General features: G+C 42.2%; 1 protein-coding gene across 4 annotated transcripts in view; it reads right to left on the minus strand.

Annotated features, from left to right (window-relative positions):
* The window catches only part of GRK5 (G protein-coupled receptor kinase 5), a 348710-nt gene that overhangs the window by 205589 nt on the left and 128291 nt on the right, over positions 1–14830 (minus strand). For 3 of the 4 annotated variants that reach the window (XR_012776121.1, XR_012776120.1, XM_075504447.1), the window contains 3 exons: positions 6486–6586; positions 3443–3535; positions 241–304 (listed from right to left, as the gene is read on the minus strand). Coding sequence is in view for 1 of the 4 variants with exons in the window: in XM_075504447.1 (XP_075360562.1) it covers positions 241–304; positions 3443–3535; positions 6486–6586 (258 nt within the window). In the remaining 3 variants the exon portion in view is untranslated. Of the gene's footprint in view, positions 1–240; positions 305–3442; positions 3540–6485; positions 6587–14830 lie in introns of all 4 variants that reach the window. The other variant, XR_012776122.1, reaches the window with a different exon arrangement.

Here is a 14830-nt window from a genome sequence, read left to right on the forward strand (position 1 = left end):
CAGCGACCTCGAGCCATCCGTAAAATACAAATAAGGGTGTGACCCTAATTCCACTGTGAACGCAACGGTCGAATTCAAAATAATTCTCAAAAGTGTTCTTTTGAGATTACAGTGTCATGAGAGGGTAAGTAAAACTGTCAGCAATTAATGAAAATCAGCCTCTGTCGCATCAGGCTCCTGTAACCTGCAGAGCCTGAGAAGTAAGAAACACTCTTAACAGAAACTTTCAGAATTACTCACCTCCCCAAAGCCGCCTTTCCCTAGTACCCTGTACTGCCGAAACGTGTTTTTTGTTACTGGTTGCCTGGAAGAAAAGGGGGGGGGGGGGAAGACACCCTACATTTAATGCACTCTCTGTGATTTATTTATTTCAGAGCATACTTTTGAAAAGCAAAATAGATAAATATTATATAATCACATTATTTCAAGGTAATAATATTATATAATATAATATATAATTATGTAATTACATTACTTCAATACTATGTATGGCTTGAACTTTTCAATTCCAACATATTAAGCTGTAATAAAATACAACACATTAGTGAGTCATCAGTATAATTTCTGCTAGCATCTTAGGACCACGGAGGGTTCTGAATCTCCCTTATATAGCTTTGGCCTTTGTTAAGCAAAGAGGAGGCCTGAGAGCTTCCAACAAGATATTAATTCTCATGATATATAGGAATTTTTTAAGGGTAGTGCTGGGCTAACACTATTGCTTTGCTTGGTCTTCAAGATGAGAAAAAGAGATCCAAAATTCAATCCACCAGAAAATATTTCTGGTTTCTTGACCTTAAACAAAACAGGAAACTGATGTGAAACAAGGAAAGAAACAATCCCGGGAACCAGAGAGGTGGGTTCAGGTCCCGTTTGCAGGAGGGGAGAGCAGGAAGCCAGGCTCCAAGCCCTGGGGTACCTGCCTCCTGGGAGAGCAGGGCAAGAAGGGAGGGAAAGCATCTCTTTCCTTTGAAGAGCCAAATTAAGGGTTAAATAATTCTGTCTTTCTTTCTGAGGGCAGAGTGCTCCCTAACAATCACTAGACACGATCACTATGTGATCTTAGATCTTACAGGATTCCCACAAAATTCTGCTCTACCAAAAGGGCTCCAGCCCTACATCTAACTTATACCACATCTGTTATCATCAAAGTTTTATAACGCAACAGAAGAAGAGCTCTAGATTCGGAGAGATCCAATTTTGTATCCACTGCTCCATCACCGAAGTTTTACAATTATATTAGCCGTCGATATGAATATTCCTACCAGCTTTGTTTTCCTCTGGCGGGCAGCCAGTCGGCAGAGGGAGCACAATAACATGGCTGTTCCCACAACAGTGATGATGAGGTTGATGACAATAAGGAATAAATGTTAAAGCGAATCGTTTCATTTATGTTCATTATTGTTTTTAAAAGTGGGGGAAGAAAAATACGCAGAAGGCCAAAACTAGAAGAGGAAAAGATGCTATTTTCAGGCTTCTGTGAAGATACTGCAAATGCACAATTAGCAGCGATAACTACAGGCTCAGCAATGTCCCTGGAATAAATGGACTGTTTGACTCCTCCGTTGGAGCCAGCAGGCTGTCAGAAGGAGCTGTTGATCACTCCGTGCTACTAACATCTCTTTGCTAATCCTAAAAACAGTTCTCCCAGCTTCTTAAGCCGGATAGGCACATCCAACGCCTTGTCACGTTTGTTGGGGGAATGGAAAAAACAAATCCTCAAAGCATTTGAGAAAATTCCTTATCCCAAAGGTGAAAATAGATAGGAAATAGCCTGGCTAAAGATGAATCATCTGATGTTTTTTTAATCGAAATGGAAGCGTAAATGCTGGATTCAGTAAAGATGGCATGTGGAGCACGTCTTGGCGTGAAAAGGCTCTCCCCTCTGCCCACTGCTTCCCTTCCCTCTTGTGCAGCAGCTCTGCAGCTTTCCAGGGAGAGGAACTGGCACAGCTCCTTTGATCTCCGAGGCATCATGCTGGTACACACCGCTCGTGGATCTGGCCCTAACTCATCTGCCGTAATTAATTCCATTTGTGGAAACCGGGGCTTCTCTCAACTCAAGGTCGCTGTTACCCAGCATTGTACGTCTGCTACAGCCCTCACTGACAAGGAGAAGGCAAAGGCCCTTTTCCTTGCAAATTAATACCCACTAAGGCTACCTGGTTATTAAATGTGCTCAGAAATGTCTAGCCAATAAATATGGCGTGAGGACCTATATGCCGTATTTTTCTCTGTTTACAGTGATTTAATAATTGTGGTAACTGGTCCAGAGAAAAAGTCACCATATTCAGAGCATAGCTAAACAGAAAGACAAGTGAAGTTGCTGAATGTACTTTAATCATACCTAACATGCCTAATGTACCTAATACCATTAAATGGCTGAACACTTGAGCTTTAGAAGCCAAAACTGGCTTCCTGGTGTTTTGGGGTGGATTTCTGTTTTAGTCTTTACTTCCCTAGCAAGCAGCATTTGTTTCAGTCTTACTTGGGCACAGTGTTTGCAAATGCAAAAGGCAGAGACTCGATGTGTATCTTACATTTAGCATTCTAGATGCACAAGGGTAGGTTATAAAAAAGTGCAATGTGTCCTTCAAGCTGTGCCACGAGTAGCTCGTCGTGAGAGGGCCTACAATGAAATTGGCCACAGACGTTTCTCAGATCGCAGGAGATTTGGATTTCTATTTTTTATAGGCCATAGGTCTTGCTCTATGCACTTGCTGTGCACAAGCACACTGCGTGTGCAGAAAAGGTGCCCAAGTTGCTTGCTTGGGCAAGCAAACTTGGGCAAGCAAACTTGCTTGCTTGGGCAAGCAAGCAAAGGTGCATGCTTCAGGGGTGCGGTGTCACCTTCAGGGGTGCGGTGTCCCTGAGAGGGAGGGGAGCAGCTGGAGAGTATTTATGGGTGTAAGCACATTCAGGGACGATGAAGGAGCACTATAGATATCCCAGACACCAAGTGTTCTTTTTGGACGGTCAGAGCCGGAGACTCAGCTCACGGTTAAATTGAGTCTAATGCCAACATAACCATGACTTTTCTATATGGCATCTTCCTGTGGCTAAAGCCATTACCTCTTCATGAACCTTCTAACAACAAACACAAACAAATGCAAAAATTAGGAAAGCCTTCTTGGAGCTCTCTGGGAGAGCTTCTTTGGAGTACAGCTCAGGGAAATGGGGAATGAGTCTTGATGGACCTTCTTGAAGGAGAACTGTGAAAAGAGGGAGAGAATCGCCGCACAGAGAGGGCCATAAATGGCAAACATCAGGATAAGGCACAGTAATGCTGCAGAAAGTCCAAACTATCTTTCTCTTGAAGGCAAAGGGAGCAAACGTACTATCTCAGCTGTCAGATTTTGACTATATTCTAAAGGCTTTGCATGGAAAGTGAAAATAAACCTTTTGTATTCATTTTTAATTTGAAAAAAAATATGGTGACACTTACCTTTCCAACCACTTCCACTGGAGAAACCTGTCGAAGTACATGCTGTTTAGGAATTCTTGGAATGGTTCCCCACTGAGGTGGTCAAGGACAGATCTATCTCAGATGAAAAGGATATATAAGTATTTTATAATCCTGAACTTGGAGCAAATGAGAAAAAAGACAAGAGGAGAAAATCCAGACTTCTATGGTAGGATCACTTTACTTCTACTTTATTTTGTGCTTTATTTTACTCACGGTTTCAATCTAGGAACAAAGTAATATGTTTGATGGATTTCATAACAGGAGGCCTTATACAAGCTGAGTAGTAATATGTACTGGTTATGCTTGCTGAAAATTAACAGGGCATCTTCCACTGGCTTCAATGGACTTTTACAAAGGCTGTTAGTCACTAGACAACAAATATCTTCGCTTCTGTTAGTAAATTAAGATGGGCTTAACACAACACCCTTAGGAACTGAGCTCCTAAACTTTGAGGGATGTTTACATCTGGATTGAAAATTTCTGGCTGAAGCCCGTTTCTGTCAAAGATAGACCATCAGAGGGTTATTTTGAGAAAAAAAATCAATTTCAATTCCTGCTATACGGAAGAAGTAATAACTGTCATTAAAGTCAAAGGGCTTTTCCTAATAGCTATGTGCTTTGTAGGTAAAAAAAGAGGAAAGAAAGTCTGAACAGGGATGTGGATTTACTTCTGGATCAAGAAAAGAATTTTGGGGCTCACGCAGTGGATGCAAAGTCTTTTGCATAATCAAAGGAATAAAGGAATAAAAAGGCCAGTCTGCAAATGTGAGAAATATGTTGCCTGTGACAGGCAACAAGCATCCAGAGACCAACCGGCATCCCATAAGGAAGGCCAAGGGTTCAGAGCTGAGAAAAGATGGGCTGAACTGAGAGATCTGCCTGAGATGAAGGTGGTCACGTTGTTTCACAGGAGGTTGTTGACCTGCTGGTTTTGGTTCTTGCCTTGCTTACTGGGGCTACTGCATCCACCTCTGCTGGCAGCATTGGCAGGGACAAAACTTGGTTTTGGGTGAAAAATGCCCACAAGAAATGAGTATTTCTGTCTTGGTGTATACAGACACTTCTGTGTCTGTATCTAAGGGTATACAGACACATTTCTAGGTTTTGCTGGAGAAGGAAATCCTCTCTGAAGGACTACGCTGGTTTGGGAATGGATAATCTATGTCTTACCCTGCGGCAGTTCTAGACCTGAGCAACCAAGTCACCATGAATAACATGTCTCCTCAGTTTAGTTCCTCCCTGTTCATGAGCTACTATTCATAAGTTTTTGGAATTTCTCAGCTGTTTGAATTTTTTTTGGTAATAATTCTTGCACCGTCAATTTGGGACAGGCAGGTTAATTGCACATATTCAGTATTCAGAAGTCAAATTGTTGTTGTCTTCATTAGCTTTGATTGGACACAGATCATATGGTTTCCCCTAAGTGGATTCAAGCTTCAAAATAAAATAAAAAGTAAGTCTTAATGAGCTTTAACAAATGTCCAAATTCAAAGCCAAAATTATAAGGGAAATTGGAGGGGGGCAGAAGCAGACAGTCAAAATATTAAAGGTCAAAGCAGAAGTTAGAGTTATACATGCATTTCTCCCACAGACTGATCTTATCTGTGAAGACGTGTCTGAAACTCATCCCCGTTCCTGCTCCTACACGATAGCAAGCTTCATATTTGTATGTATGCCTCCCTTTTTTGGTCTGACTGTGAACTCTTCCAAAATTAACATTATTCAGTACATTTGGTAAATACCAACAGCAAGTTTTTAAAACTTCCTTTTGACCCCATTTCAGTCCATGTGAAATGATCAGCATATTTATTAACACGGTCTCAAACCTGGCTTACTTATCCATTGCAGCTGAGACGACGGAATGGCTGTTGGTGAATACGAGCCTGAATTAAGTGGTGTCCAACGCTAGCCTATTCCATTCAGTTAATTAAAAGCTGCACGCATTTCAAAGAACAATAGCTGCCTTTCACCGCTTGTTTGCTTTTTAGTTCCCCTCTTTGGCAACAACAAAGTGCATTTTAGAGGGAACTGTCAGCTTTCAAACCGATTTGAGAACTGGAAACAGGCATCAGGGGGGTTTGTGTCAAGCACAGCTCTGCCTTTGTCATTGGGACTGGCACACACAACTGGTGTGAGTTATACGAGCATCTCTACATGACACCAGGCCAATGCAAGGAAACTGGTTATGTTATAAGAGAAGGCCAGAAATAACCCACATCGCCTACCAACGCAAAGAATAACTGAAAACAGAAAAGGTCAATGAAATGAGTCAAAACAATGAATGACAGTGGAGCGAATTTTACAAATCCCCATTACATCATCCAGGGAAAACAAACCGTGCTCAGCCAGAAACCACATGGGCCAGCTTGCGATGATCCCTCCTTTTCATATTTTTATTGGTTTATGATCTACTGGCGTGAACGTACCGGGGTCAGTGTTTGCAAATGCAGATTGCATACCTGGAGCTTTAGCGCATAATAGTACAAATCGCCTCGCCGCTACAAAAACTGATAAGCCTTTTCCCAGACAAAGGATGAAATAATGCACGTTCGTTTGAACGCCACAGACAGACAGAAAGCATTAAAAAAGCCCCATTCTCCTGGTGAAGATTTTCTGGAAAAGCCACGCGGAGCAAGTTTGCACATTCCTCTGTCTAAATGGACTGTATAGCCACTTAATTTTTATTCACTTTGAAACAGAGATGTTTTCTTTGGATACATTATCATTGTAGCTCTTTTCACACAGCATGAAATCCATGGCTGGTTTACTTGGCTAGAACACTCTGTCAAATACCTGAAACACTAAGTGCCTGTGTGTAGTGTATATAATGGCATGGAAATATTTATTAGATTTTGTTCAGATGAAATGACTTCACCGCTTGTCAGCAATGCCTCTAGGATTATGAACATAAACCGAAGATACATGCGTCAGGTTCAAATTGAAATGTCTCTCTTTACCTGACGCATTCCTTACAAGCTGCTGACTGCAGCCCTGCGCTCTTCGGGTATCGAGTTATACTTACTTTGTACAGTGAGAGAATAGCTCTTTGCAGGGGCTGTTTTCGAGTTTCTCCTCTGTCTGTTGGATAAGATCTTGACTGACTTCGGGAACACAGGCTGGAGACTGGGGAGAGAAGAGAGAAGCACATTATCTCTGTGATGCGGTGCAGATTCTCCTCTCTTAACGTGTGAAAGACACATTCATTATTTATGCCCTGAGCTGCTTCCATTCAATTCCAGCGGTTGTGTAAAAGCAAAGGAGCTTTACGTCAAACAGCAGTAAAATAGGATACCGTGGTAACTCGCTCCACATTCCGCTCTCTCCTCACATTGCTTTTTTGCCTTCTCCTGTACCTTCACCTCCTTGCCCAGCCTCATGAATATGCAGGACCCACTCCTTGCCAGTTCTTTGAACTGCTCCCTTGCATCCCATGAAAAATGTGCTGGCCTGAACTGTGTACAGGCCATTCTCTTAAACAAAAGAGAATTTGCCCAGTGTTTTCACTTCATTGATGATTCATTGTGCTGTCTGAAAAATCCATCTTCTTTTTTTTTTTTTTAACCAGCAAAGGAAAACAAGAGTAGAGCATTGGTATTTATTGATTTATATATAAATAGTATAAAAAGATGCTCGCAAAAGTGTCCGGACACTTTAATTCATCATTAGAAGGACAAAAATAATCCAGCAGTTTTAAAATAATCACTTCAAAAAGGAACTCTGCCAACCAAGCACATAAACTCTTTTCATCCTCTCCTCCCTTTAGAGAGAACGTACATTCAGCCCCTTCAAAAAGCCCTTACCAACGAGAGGTCTTTTGCAGTATCCCCTGATGGTTAACCAGTTTAGGACCTTTGGGACTAATTATCTATAAAGACAGTTTTTAGGCAGTCCACATTCTTACTTATTGACAGGATACCGTAATTATATAAAAAAGTGTACATGCATGTGTATGTGTGTGTGCACGCACCTACTTATAGACATTTCTCCCATTGACATGAAAGCCCCTTTATATAAACAAGTGGATTTGGGTATTTTCAATAAATCCAGCCATAGATGACAAAATTCTCTTTCCTTGCAGAAGCCTTAACACTCGGTAAGGTTCCCCATCCACGGCCACAACCACCAGATGTGCTGAGTAGGTGGGTCACAGAGCATCATCACTCATTCGCGGCCAGATGTTCTCATTAACTCACCCTTAGTTGGGGATATCTTGGCAAGCACTGAAATGCATTGCAGGCAGAGTTCAAAAACACTGGGAATGAGGACAGAGGAAGGGGCAGAGGTGGAGCCAGAGAAAATCTCCAGCATGGTGAAAGCTGAATTAAGTCTTTTATCTTTTCCTTCCCACTGCTGAAATGTGAATATGATCCTGGTTGTGACATGAAAAAGTAAGTTTGTTCCACTTGAATGTTTTTAAATAGGAACATGGTTTAGAGAACTGTCTGTGCATGCTGCGTAATGCAGTCTCACTGTTCAACCTTGACAGACAATCTGCAGAACATGCTGGGTATTTTTGACCTCACTGAAATATTTCCTCATTTCCTCCATATATTCCTCCATTTCCTCAGCAAAAGATATTTAGGGAACACCCACTTTTAATCACAGACAGAGTATATTGCTAATAATTAAGAAGTCTCACAGTTTCTTGAGAGGTAGATGAGCCCCCACATTATCATCTAAAAGATGAAGAGACTGAGCCAAAGCCAGATTTTCTCAGCTTGATTGGCCACTGAGTCTGACAGGAACTAAGAACTGTAGAACAAGTCTCAGTAAATCAGACAACTTAAAGAAATTCCTAACTGTAGATGCCTGTGACTAAATCTAAGTCCCAGTTTTAGTTCGAGAGAGTAAGTAAAGGCAAGAGTGAAGCAGCGAAAGAAATAGGAAAAAACCTCAAAAGTCCTGTTTTCCAGTCTTACAGCTGCTGCATTGAAACTACTGCCAAAAAAAAAAGGGGGGGGGGGGGAGAGAAAAAGAAAAAGGCTTTTAAAGGAATATTCAGATAGGAAGCAAAGCCTAAAGATTAGCAGTATTTCAGTTGATTTGGGCTAGGAACCATACGAATTAATGCCTGTACTTTATACTTTGCGTACTCAATGGGGTGTGCTACACAAGTTCATCAGCAACCCAAAGTTTGTACGTGGCTGAGTCCACTGCTCTGAGACCTGGTTATCTTAATAAATCAGAGAACATCTCTCTGATTTATAGGGTACAGAAACACCACCGAACTTCGTAGTCTTTGTACTGCTGTGAATCAGGAGTGTCTATTCTGACGTGAATGGAGCTGTGCTTAAGTAAAATTGACACTAGGGCCTCTAATTGAAGTTACTACTAATTAAATCTAGGATTGTTCAACATTTATAGGCCAAAATAGGGACTCAAAAGCTAAGTACTAAACCCCATAATTAGGCATTTAGACCAAGTGACATGATTCCTGCTCATGCCAGGCAACTTCATTTCCCAATGAGAGGTAATCTGCCTTGAGGTTAGTGTTGAAGATCATGCACATGATGCATTATTATAGTAGTAATTCCATCAAATTTTGTCTGAGATCAAAGTACGTTTAAAAAATAAATTATAAGCATCAGCTAAGTCTTTTGCATAAAGAAGGAACAAAATTCTTATAGGGAAAGAGGAGAAGAATGAGCAAAAGAAACTGTAAGACAATGTGGGAAGTATTTAAAAATGGCATGAACTGTGATTCCTCTATCCAAGTTTGTGGGAGATACAGTCATCGCTTGGTTTTTCAAAACAACTCATTGCTGACCTTTGAACCCTTCTTCCTCTGGGCAAACTGAGAGCAAGCCGACAATATCAGGGTAGGTAAAGACATAAATACACTGACATTCTGTACATGGACTAAAGCCTTACAGCGTAGTGCAAACACTTCACTAGATCACTTCACTTTCTGTAACAAAAACCCCACTTTTTTCACAGGCTGATCATTTCCAAAGGTTTTGTAGGACCAGCAAAACATTTTGTGTCATTATGCAGCCCTTCATAGTGTTCAGGGCAGAGCAGCTGCACCACGTGTACGGGAGGAGCATACCCAACCCTTTCCAACTCTGCATACAGTTCTAGGGAGCCTTTGTATGATCCTTCCTGAGATTTTCCTTGAGACTTCATAGTTCCCACCGCTCCCATTAAATACCCATGACTGCCATTTTCCCTGTTTGAGTACCGTGCATACCTACAGCCTTCAAATGGTCAAACAAAGCCAGAAACAACTACAAGCCAAAACCCAGCCTACCAATCTACTTTTGCTCCCCTGGAGAACAATTAGGTAGCGCAGGTTATGAGTGCAAGAAAGCGTTTGGATCCCAAGAGCAAAAGCTTCCAAAGGTAACACTTTGGCCGCTTATGGAAGAAAAAGTTGCTTCTTCCCTGGAGAGGTGCAAAAGATTTCTGCAGCCCCGATGAAATGGTTATTAACGCTGTTCTCCCACTGCATTATGGGTAATGGCCGTAAAAGCAAATTCGGCTTTTACAAGGGAACAGAGACACCTTTTTGAACATATTAAATGTCCTGTGGCAGCTAGGAGAGCCATACACCATGATTAAGACCATTACATCTGAGCGTGTGACAGAGAATACTCTGCTAACTCTTCAGAAACAGCTGCAGAAACCTGTTACGTTTTCCTGTATTCAAAACAAAACGCTGGGTAGTTTTAACAAGTACAGTCCTATATTTTCCCTAATGGCCATTCTGTTTCCTGAAGGCAAAGAAAGTGATTCTTGATCTCACTTACAATAATGTTAAATCAGAAATGATGCCAGTCAAGTCAACAGAGTAACACTAGGGTAAAGCTGATGGAACTGAAACCAGATTCGTGGCCCAAGACTCTGGCAGAGCAAAAAGTGCTTAAATTGATCCAACAACAAAAATTTCTCTCATCACGTTAGCCTTTTTGACCAGACAGTTTAATGAAAGTTCAAAAGTCCAAACTACTTTCACCAGGGTTTAATAAAAATCTCCTATCTCCTGTATCTTCTCATTTATGGCCAGAAACTGAAAACCTTTGTATAAATATTTTGCTGGCAAAGCAACATCTCAGTTTTATGATGCCGTCCTGTTTAATTTTTAAGAAAAGAACGCAACTAGGAATTGGATTAGTGATTATCTGAGAAACAAGACATGGATATTCAGTTACTTCTGAGTGCCATTAACATGCTCTGAGAAAAAAGTCTCCACTTCTAAATTTTGTTTTTTCTAATTTCAAAGACAAAGGAGATCCTCCCAGCTGCTCTTCCATTTCAGTAAATGGCATGAAAACAGCTGAGATGTCACACACTTGTTCAAGGTTAGTTGTGTTCGTGTCCACAAAAATTTGGAGATCGCCGTTCCTTCCAAATTAAGCCTCTGGGCCTGCAAGACCCTTTCCGTCTTTTGCTGAGAGGTTGATCGCGGCTTCTCCCCCTTGCTCTCCTGTTCACTAGGATGCAACCGCTGATAAACAGCACGGCGGCTAGGTTTGAAGCTGGACGCAATATCACCCATAAATACCAGGTTCTTGGTGGGAGCCGAGAGGATCGCAAGCCAAATGCAATCTGGTCTTCCCTGCACTACCACAGTTGTCCCCGGCAGCCCGAATGCCAGGAGACCCCTGCCAGGCAGCTGTGTCTGGGCTGCATCTGGTACTGCCCATGTCCCAGCACTCGGCACCTCACTGAAGTACTGAAAAGAAGCGAAATCTGATTCAGATCAGATGAAAGCTTCCAGGCTGTGTAACTCCCCATTAGCTGTTATTTTGAATGTCATGTTGCATCACTGTACTTTAAAATGTAAACTCACCTTTTTTGACAGCTCTGTAAGTTTTGCTACAGGCTACTTCACTCAGCCCTTCAAGACACAGTATTTGTTGACCTTCACTGAACAGGACAGCAAACAAATAAGCCTTCTCATAAAATTGTTTCTATACGTTTGCCATGGTACTTACACCATTTCTCTGATGGTGTTTCCCCTGTGACTGTGTGGAGGACACCTGACCTTTTGTCCATCTATCAGCTAATCAAATTCTTTATAAAACAAGCTGCAACGCTGGCAGTACCAAGGGAGACATTCAGAAGACTTTCTCTGATAATTTTACTTTTTCATTAAAACATGTTATTTGGTCTAATTTTCCTTAAGGCAGAACTTCCAAATGTTTAAAATGTGTGACTTCGGTCAAGATGTAGTGCACTATAGGTGTTGCCTCCAAGTCTGTGGACGTGAAAGCAAGCAGCCAGCTAGCAGAGATTTGCAACTTCAATGAGCAAAAGCGTTTTCCTGACAACGCAGCAGCTGGGGTTAGCCTTTCTGAAACCGGGGTGGGGTGGGGTGGGTAGCAGGTGTCTCTGTCCAACTGACTCTGATTATTTCCGATAGCTCTATGGAGCCCAGAGCAGATGCACACACAACACAAACCTGCATGTGCAGAGTTGGTTTATTGTGTGCAACGCTGCTGTTTCTGTGGGAAAAGTGCCCAAATGACCAAGGGAACTGAGAGAGATGTGCTGAGACTCCAGGTAGAGACACGTATCCAGCTGGGGCCACCACCACTTGAGAAAGCTACGGAGAGTTGTTGAGAGCACCGAGTGTCTGGAGGGTTGAGAAACATGCTTGGGAAAAGAATGCCAAAGGGAAGCGTTGAGGAACTAGATTTGTTTAGTCTGGAGAAGTAAGAGTGAAACATGATAAAGGTCTTTTAATATAGAAATGTTTTTAATAAAGAGGGCAGAGATTAATTATTCTGCATGTTCTGCTCTACACTGGGGGAATGATGAGAAGGAATCCACTTAACTGGATATGAAGACTTTTTTTCTAATTTCCACACAGGGAAGCACAAGAACAGGCATATGAATATTGTGGAATCTGAAAGACCTCCGAGGACAGACAGACATCTGTTGATGATCTAAGTGTATTTGATCTCTCCTCAATGCAAGAGGCTCTTGAGCCCTCTCCCAGTCCTTTGTACCAATGATTTTGCAAAACACGGGACTCTGTAAAACACAGGCACATGGCATGGCCCTGAGAACAGATGAAGAAGGGATTTTGTATGCCGAGTGCTCACCAAAGGAAACCTGGAGCTCTGAGCAAAGGAATAAGTATCTTATTTGCAAATGAACAGTCCCGCTCAAAAGACACTTGTCTCAATCACCATTGTCTCCTACAAAAAAGAAATAGCTTGCAGAACCCTGAACTTCAGATCAGAAAAAGGGGTAGCATTGACTTTGGTCAGACTGACTTTGCAAGAAACAGAACAGGTCCTTAGTCTGGAGGTAATTCTTTATCCTTACACAGTGCCTTTCATGTAAGAACCTCAAAATATTAAAGCTTCATTGCATGATTAAGTCTTCATGAGCTAGGAGGCAACCTCACAATATTTTACAGAACAGTGAACAGGGAGGTTAAGAGTTGTGTTTTGCAGAAGAGTTGATCATCATTTGTGACTGAAATCAAAGAAGTCTCACAGACAAATGAAAGCTAGAGATGCTCAAATTCCTCAAATCAGTCTATTTGTAGCTTGTGATTAGTGAATAAGGAACAGAAACCTAGAAATACGGGCTTTCATTTTATACCAACTCTTGCCAGTGGATGTGAGTCATCACGGTATCTTAAAGCACGACTGTTCATCACTACAAAAATTATATGAACCAGAAAGATACCACACTCTTTAAAATGAATAGACTTCATTCAAACTTTTGTCATAAACACAACTGCTTTCCTGGCAAGTTTCAGACCTGCAGCCATGATTTTGAAACACGATGAGTTATTTTAGAAGTCACTTGCATAAAACAAATAATGTGCAGCATATGTTATATCTCAGGTTATGAAAACATTCCACAACAAACTAGCTTAAAACAATTACAAATGTTTCAGTCAATGGACAAAAGTTCAAGCCATAACTTTTTTTGAGCTGTCTCCAGTTCCAAGCACTTCTGTCTTAATGATATGTGTATTTTCAGATGTTGACAGCAATTTTCCGCATATAATCTATTTGCAAATCTCCACACAGATTTGCTACTAGTAGAGACCTCAAAACTATGGAAGAAACAGGCTAAAATGAACTTTGGTGTGAGATGGTGCATGACGGGATGAGAAGTGGTCATACACAAAAACCTGGAAATACTGGCTTCATCCAGTTGTTATGTTGCTGCATTTGATTTGCTCTCACACGGCCGTGACCTAAGACAAGCAATGGAGAGCAATGGTTTGTGTCAGGGATGGGAAGTCTGCCACGTGCAATGCCATTCCTGCTGTTGCTTTTGCAGAGTCACATACTTCTCCAGATGTTTGAGGAAGGCTCAGCTAGCAGGAGAGTAGTTACCAGGACAGGTAGCAATGGTATGACTATCAGTGGTGACTGTCCTCAGTCCTTTGAGGCAAACACTCATGAGGAGTCATAAGGAGGACTGTAATCAGAGCAGTTACTAGAAAAAGGGAGAATAGGTAGATACTGAGTTGCTGGAGCGTGTCCAAAGAAAGGCAATGAAGCTGGTGAAGGGTCTGGAGAACCAGTCTTATGAGGAGTGGCTGAGGGACCCGGGGTTGTTAAGCCTGGAGAAAAGGAGGCTGAGGGGAGACCTTATCGCTCTCTACAACTACCTGAAAGGAGGTTGTAGAGAGGTGGGGGTCGGTCTCTTCTCCCAAGTAACAAGTGATAGGACGAGAGGAAACAGCCTCAAGTTGCATCAGAAGAGGTTTAGATTGGATATTAGGAAAAATTTCTTTACTGAAAGGTGGTCAAGCATTGGAACAGGCTGCCCAGAGAGGTGCTGGAGTCACCATCCCTGGAGGAGTTCAAAAAACGTGTAGATGTGGCACTTTGGGACATGGTTTAGTAGGCATGGAGGTGTTGGGTTGATGGTTGTACTAGATGATCTTAGAGGTCTTTTCCAACCTTAATGATCCTATGATTCTATGATATATGCAAGTCATGCTGGTAGGCACAAAATCAGGGAAAAACAAGTTTATGTGCTCAGGTAATGCATGTTTTCAAAGTGGAAAGGTAATGGAAGGCAAAACAAAGACCATGAAATTGTGCCTCTTTGTGCCTCCAAGGCTGATCTGCTACTTGTGGCTAGAGATTCACCCCAAGAACTGGCCCGTGGTATCTCCGCTGGGGTCTGCACTGCTGTCCTCAGAGTAGGAACACGCCAGTGCAGGGCACAGCCCAGGCTCTTCTTGCTCCACCTCAGGGAGGCGTCCAGAGCCACTTTGGGTGACTCTGATGTCCCCCCACCTCCCCGTTTTGGGCAGGGGCAGGCCAATGCCAACTGGGATTCAGTCTGAGCTACGGCCTGGGAATTACTGACCATGCAGCCGGTGACCGATGGAGGGGAAGTGTGAAGGGGCTGACGGTGAGAAATGCAGAGGAAAGCAATGGA

This window comes from Mycteria americana, chromosome 6 (assembly GCF_035582795.1).
Source record: "Mycteria americana isolate JAX WOST 10 ecotype Jacksonville Zoo and Gardens chromosome 6, USCA_MyAme_1.0, whole genome shotgun sequence".
Classification (NCBI taxonomy): Eukaryota; Metazoa; Chordata; class Aves; order Ciconiiformes; family Ciconiidae; genus Mycteria; species Mycteria americana.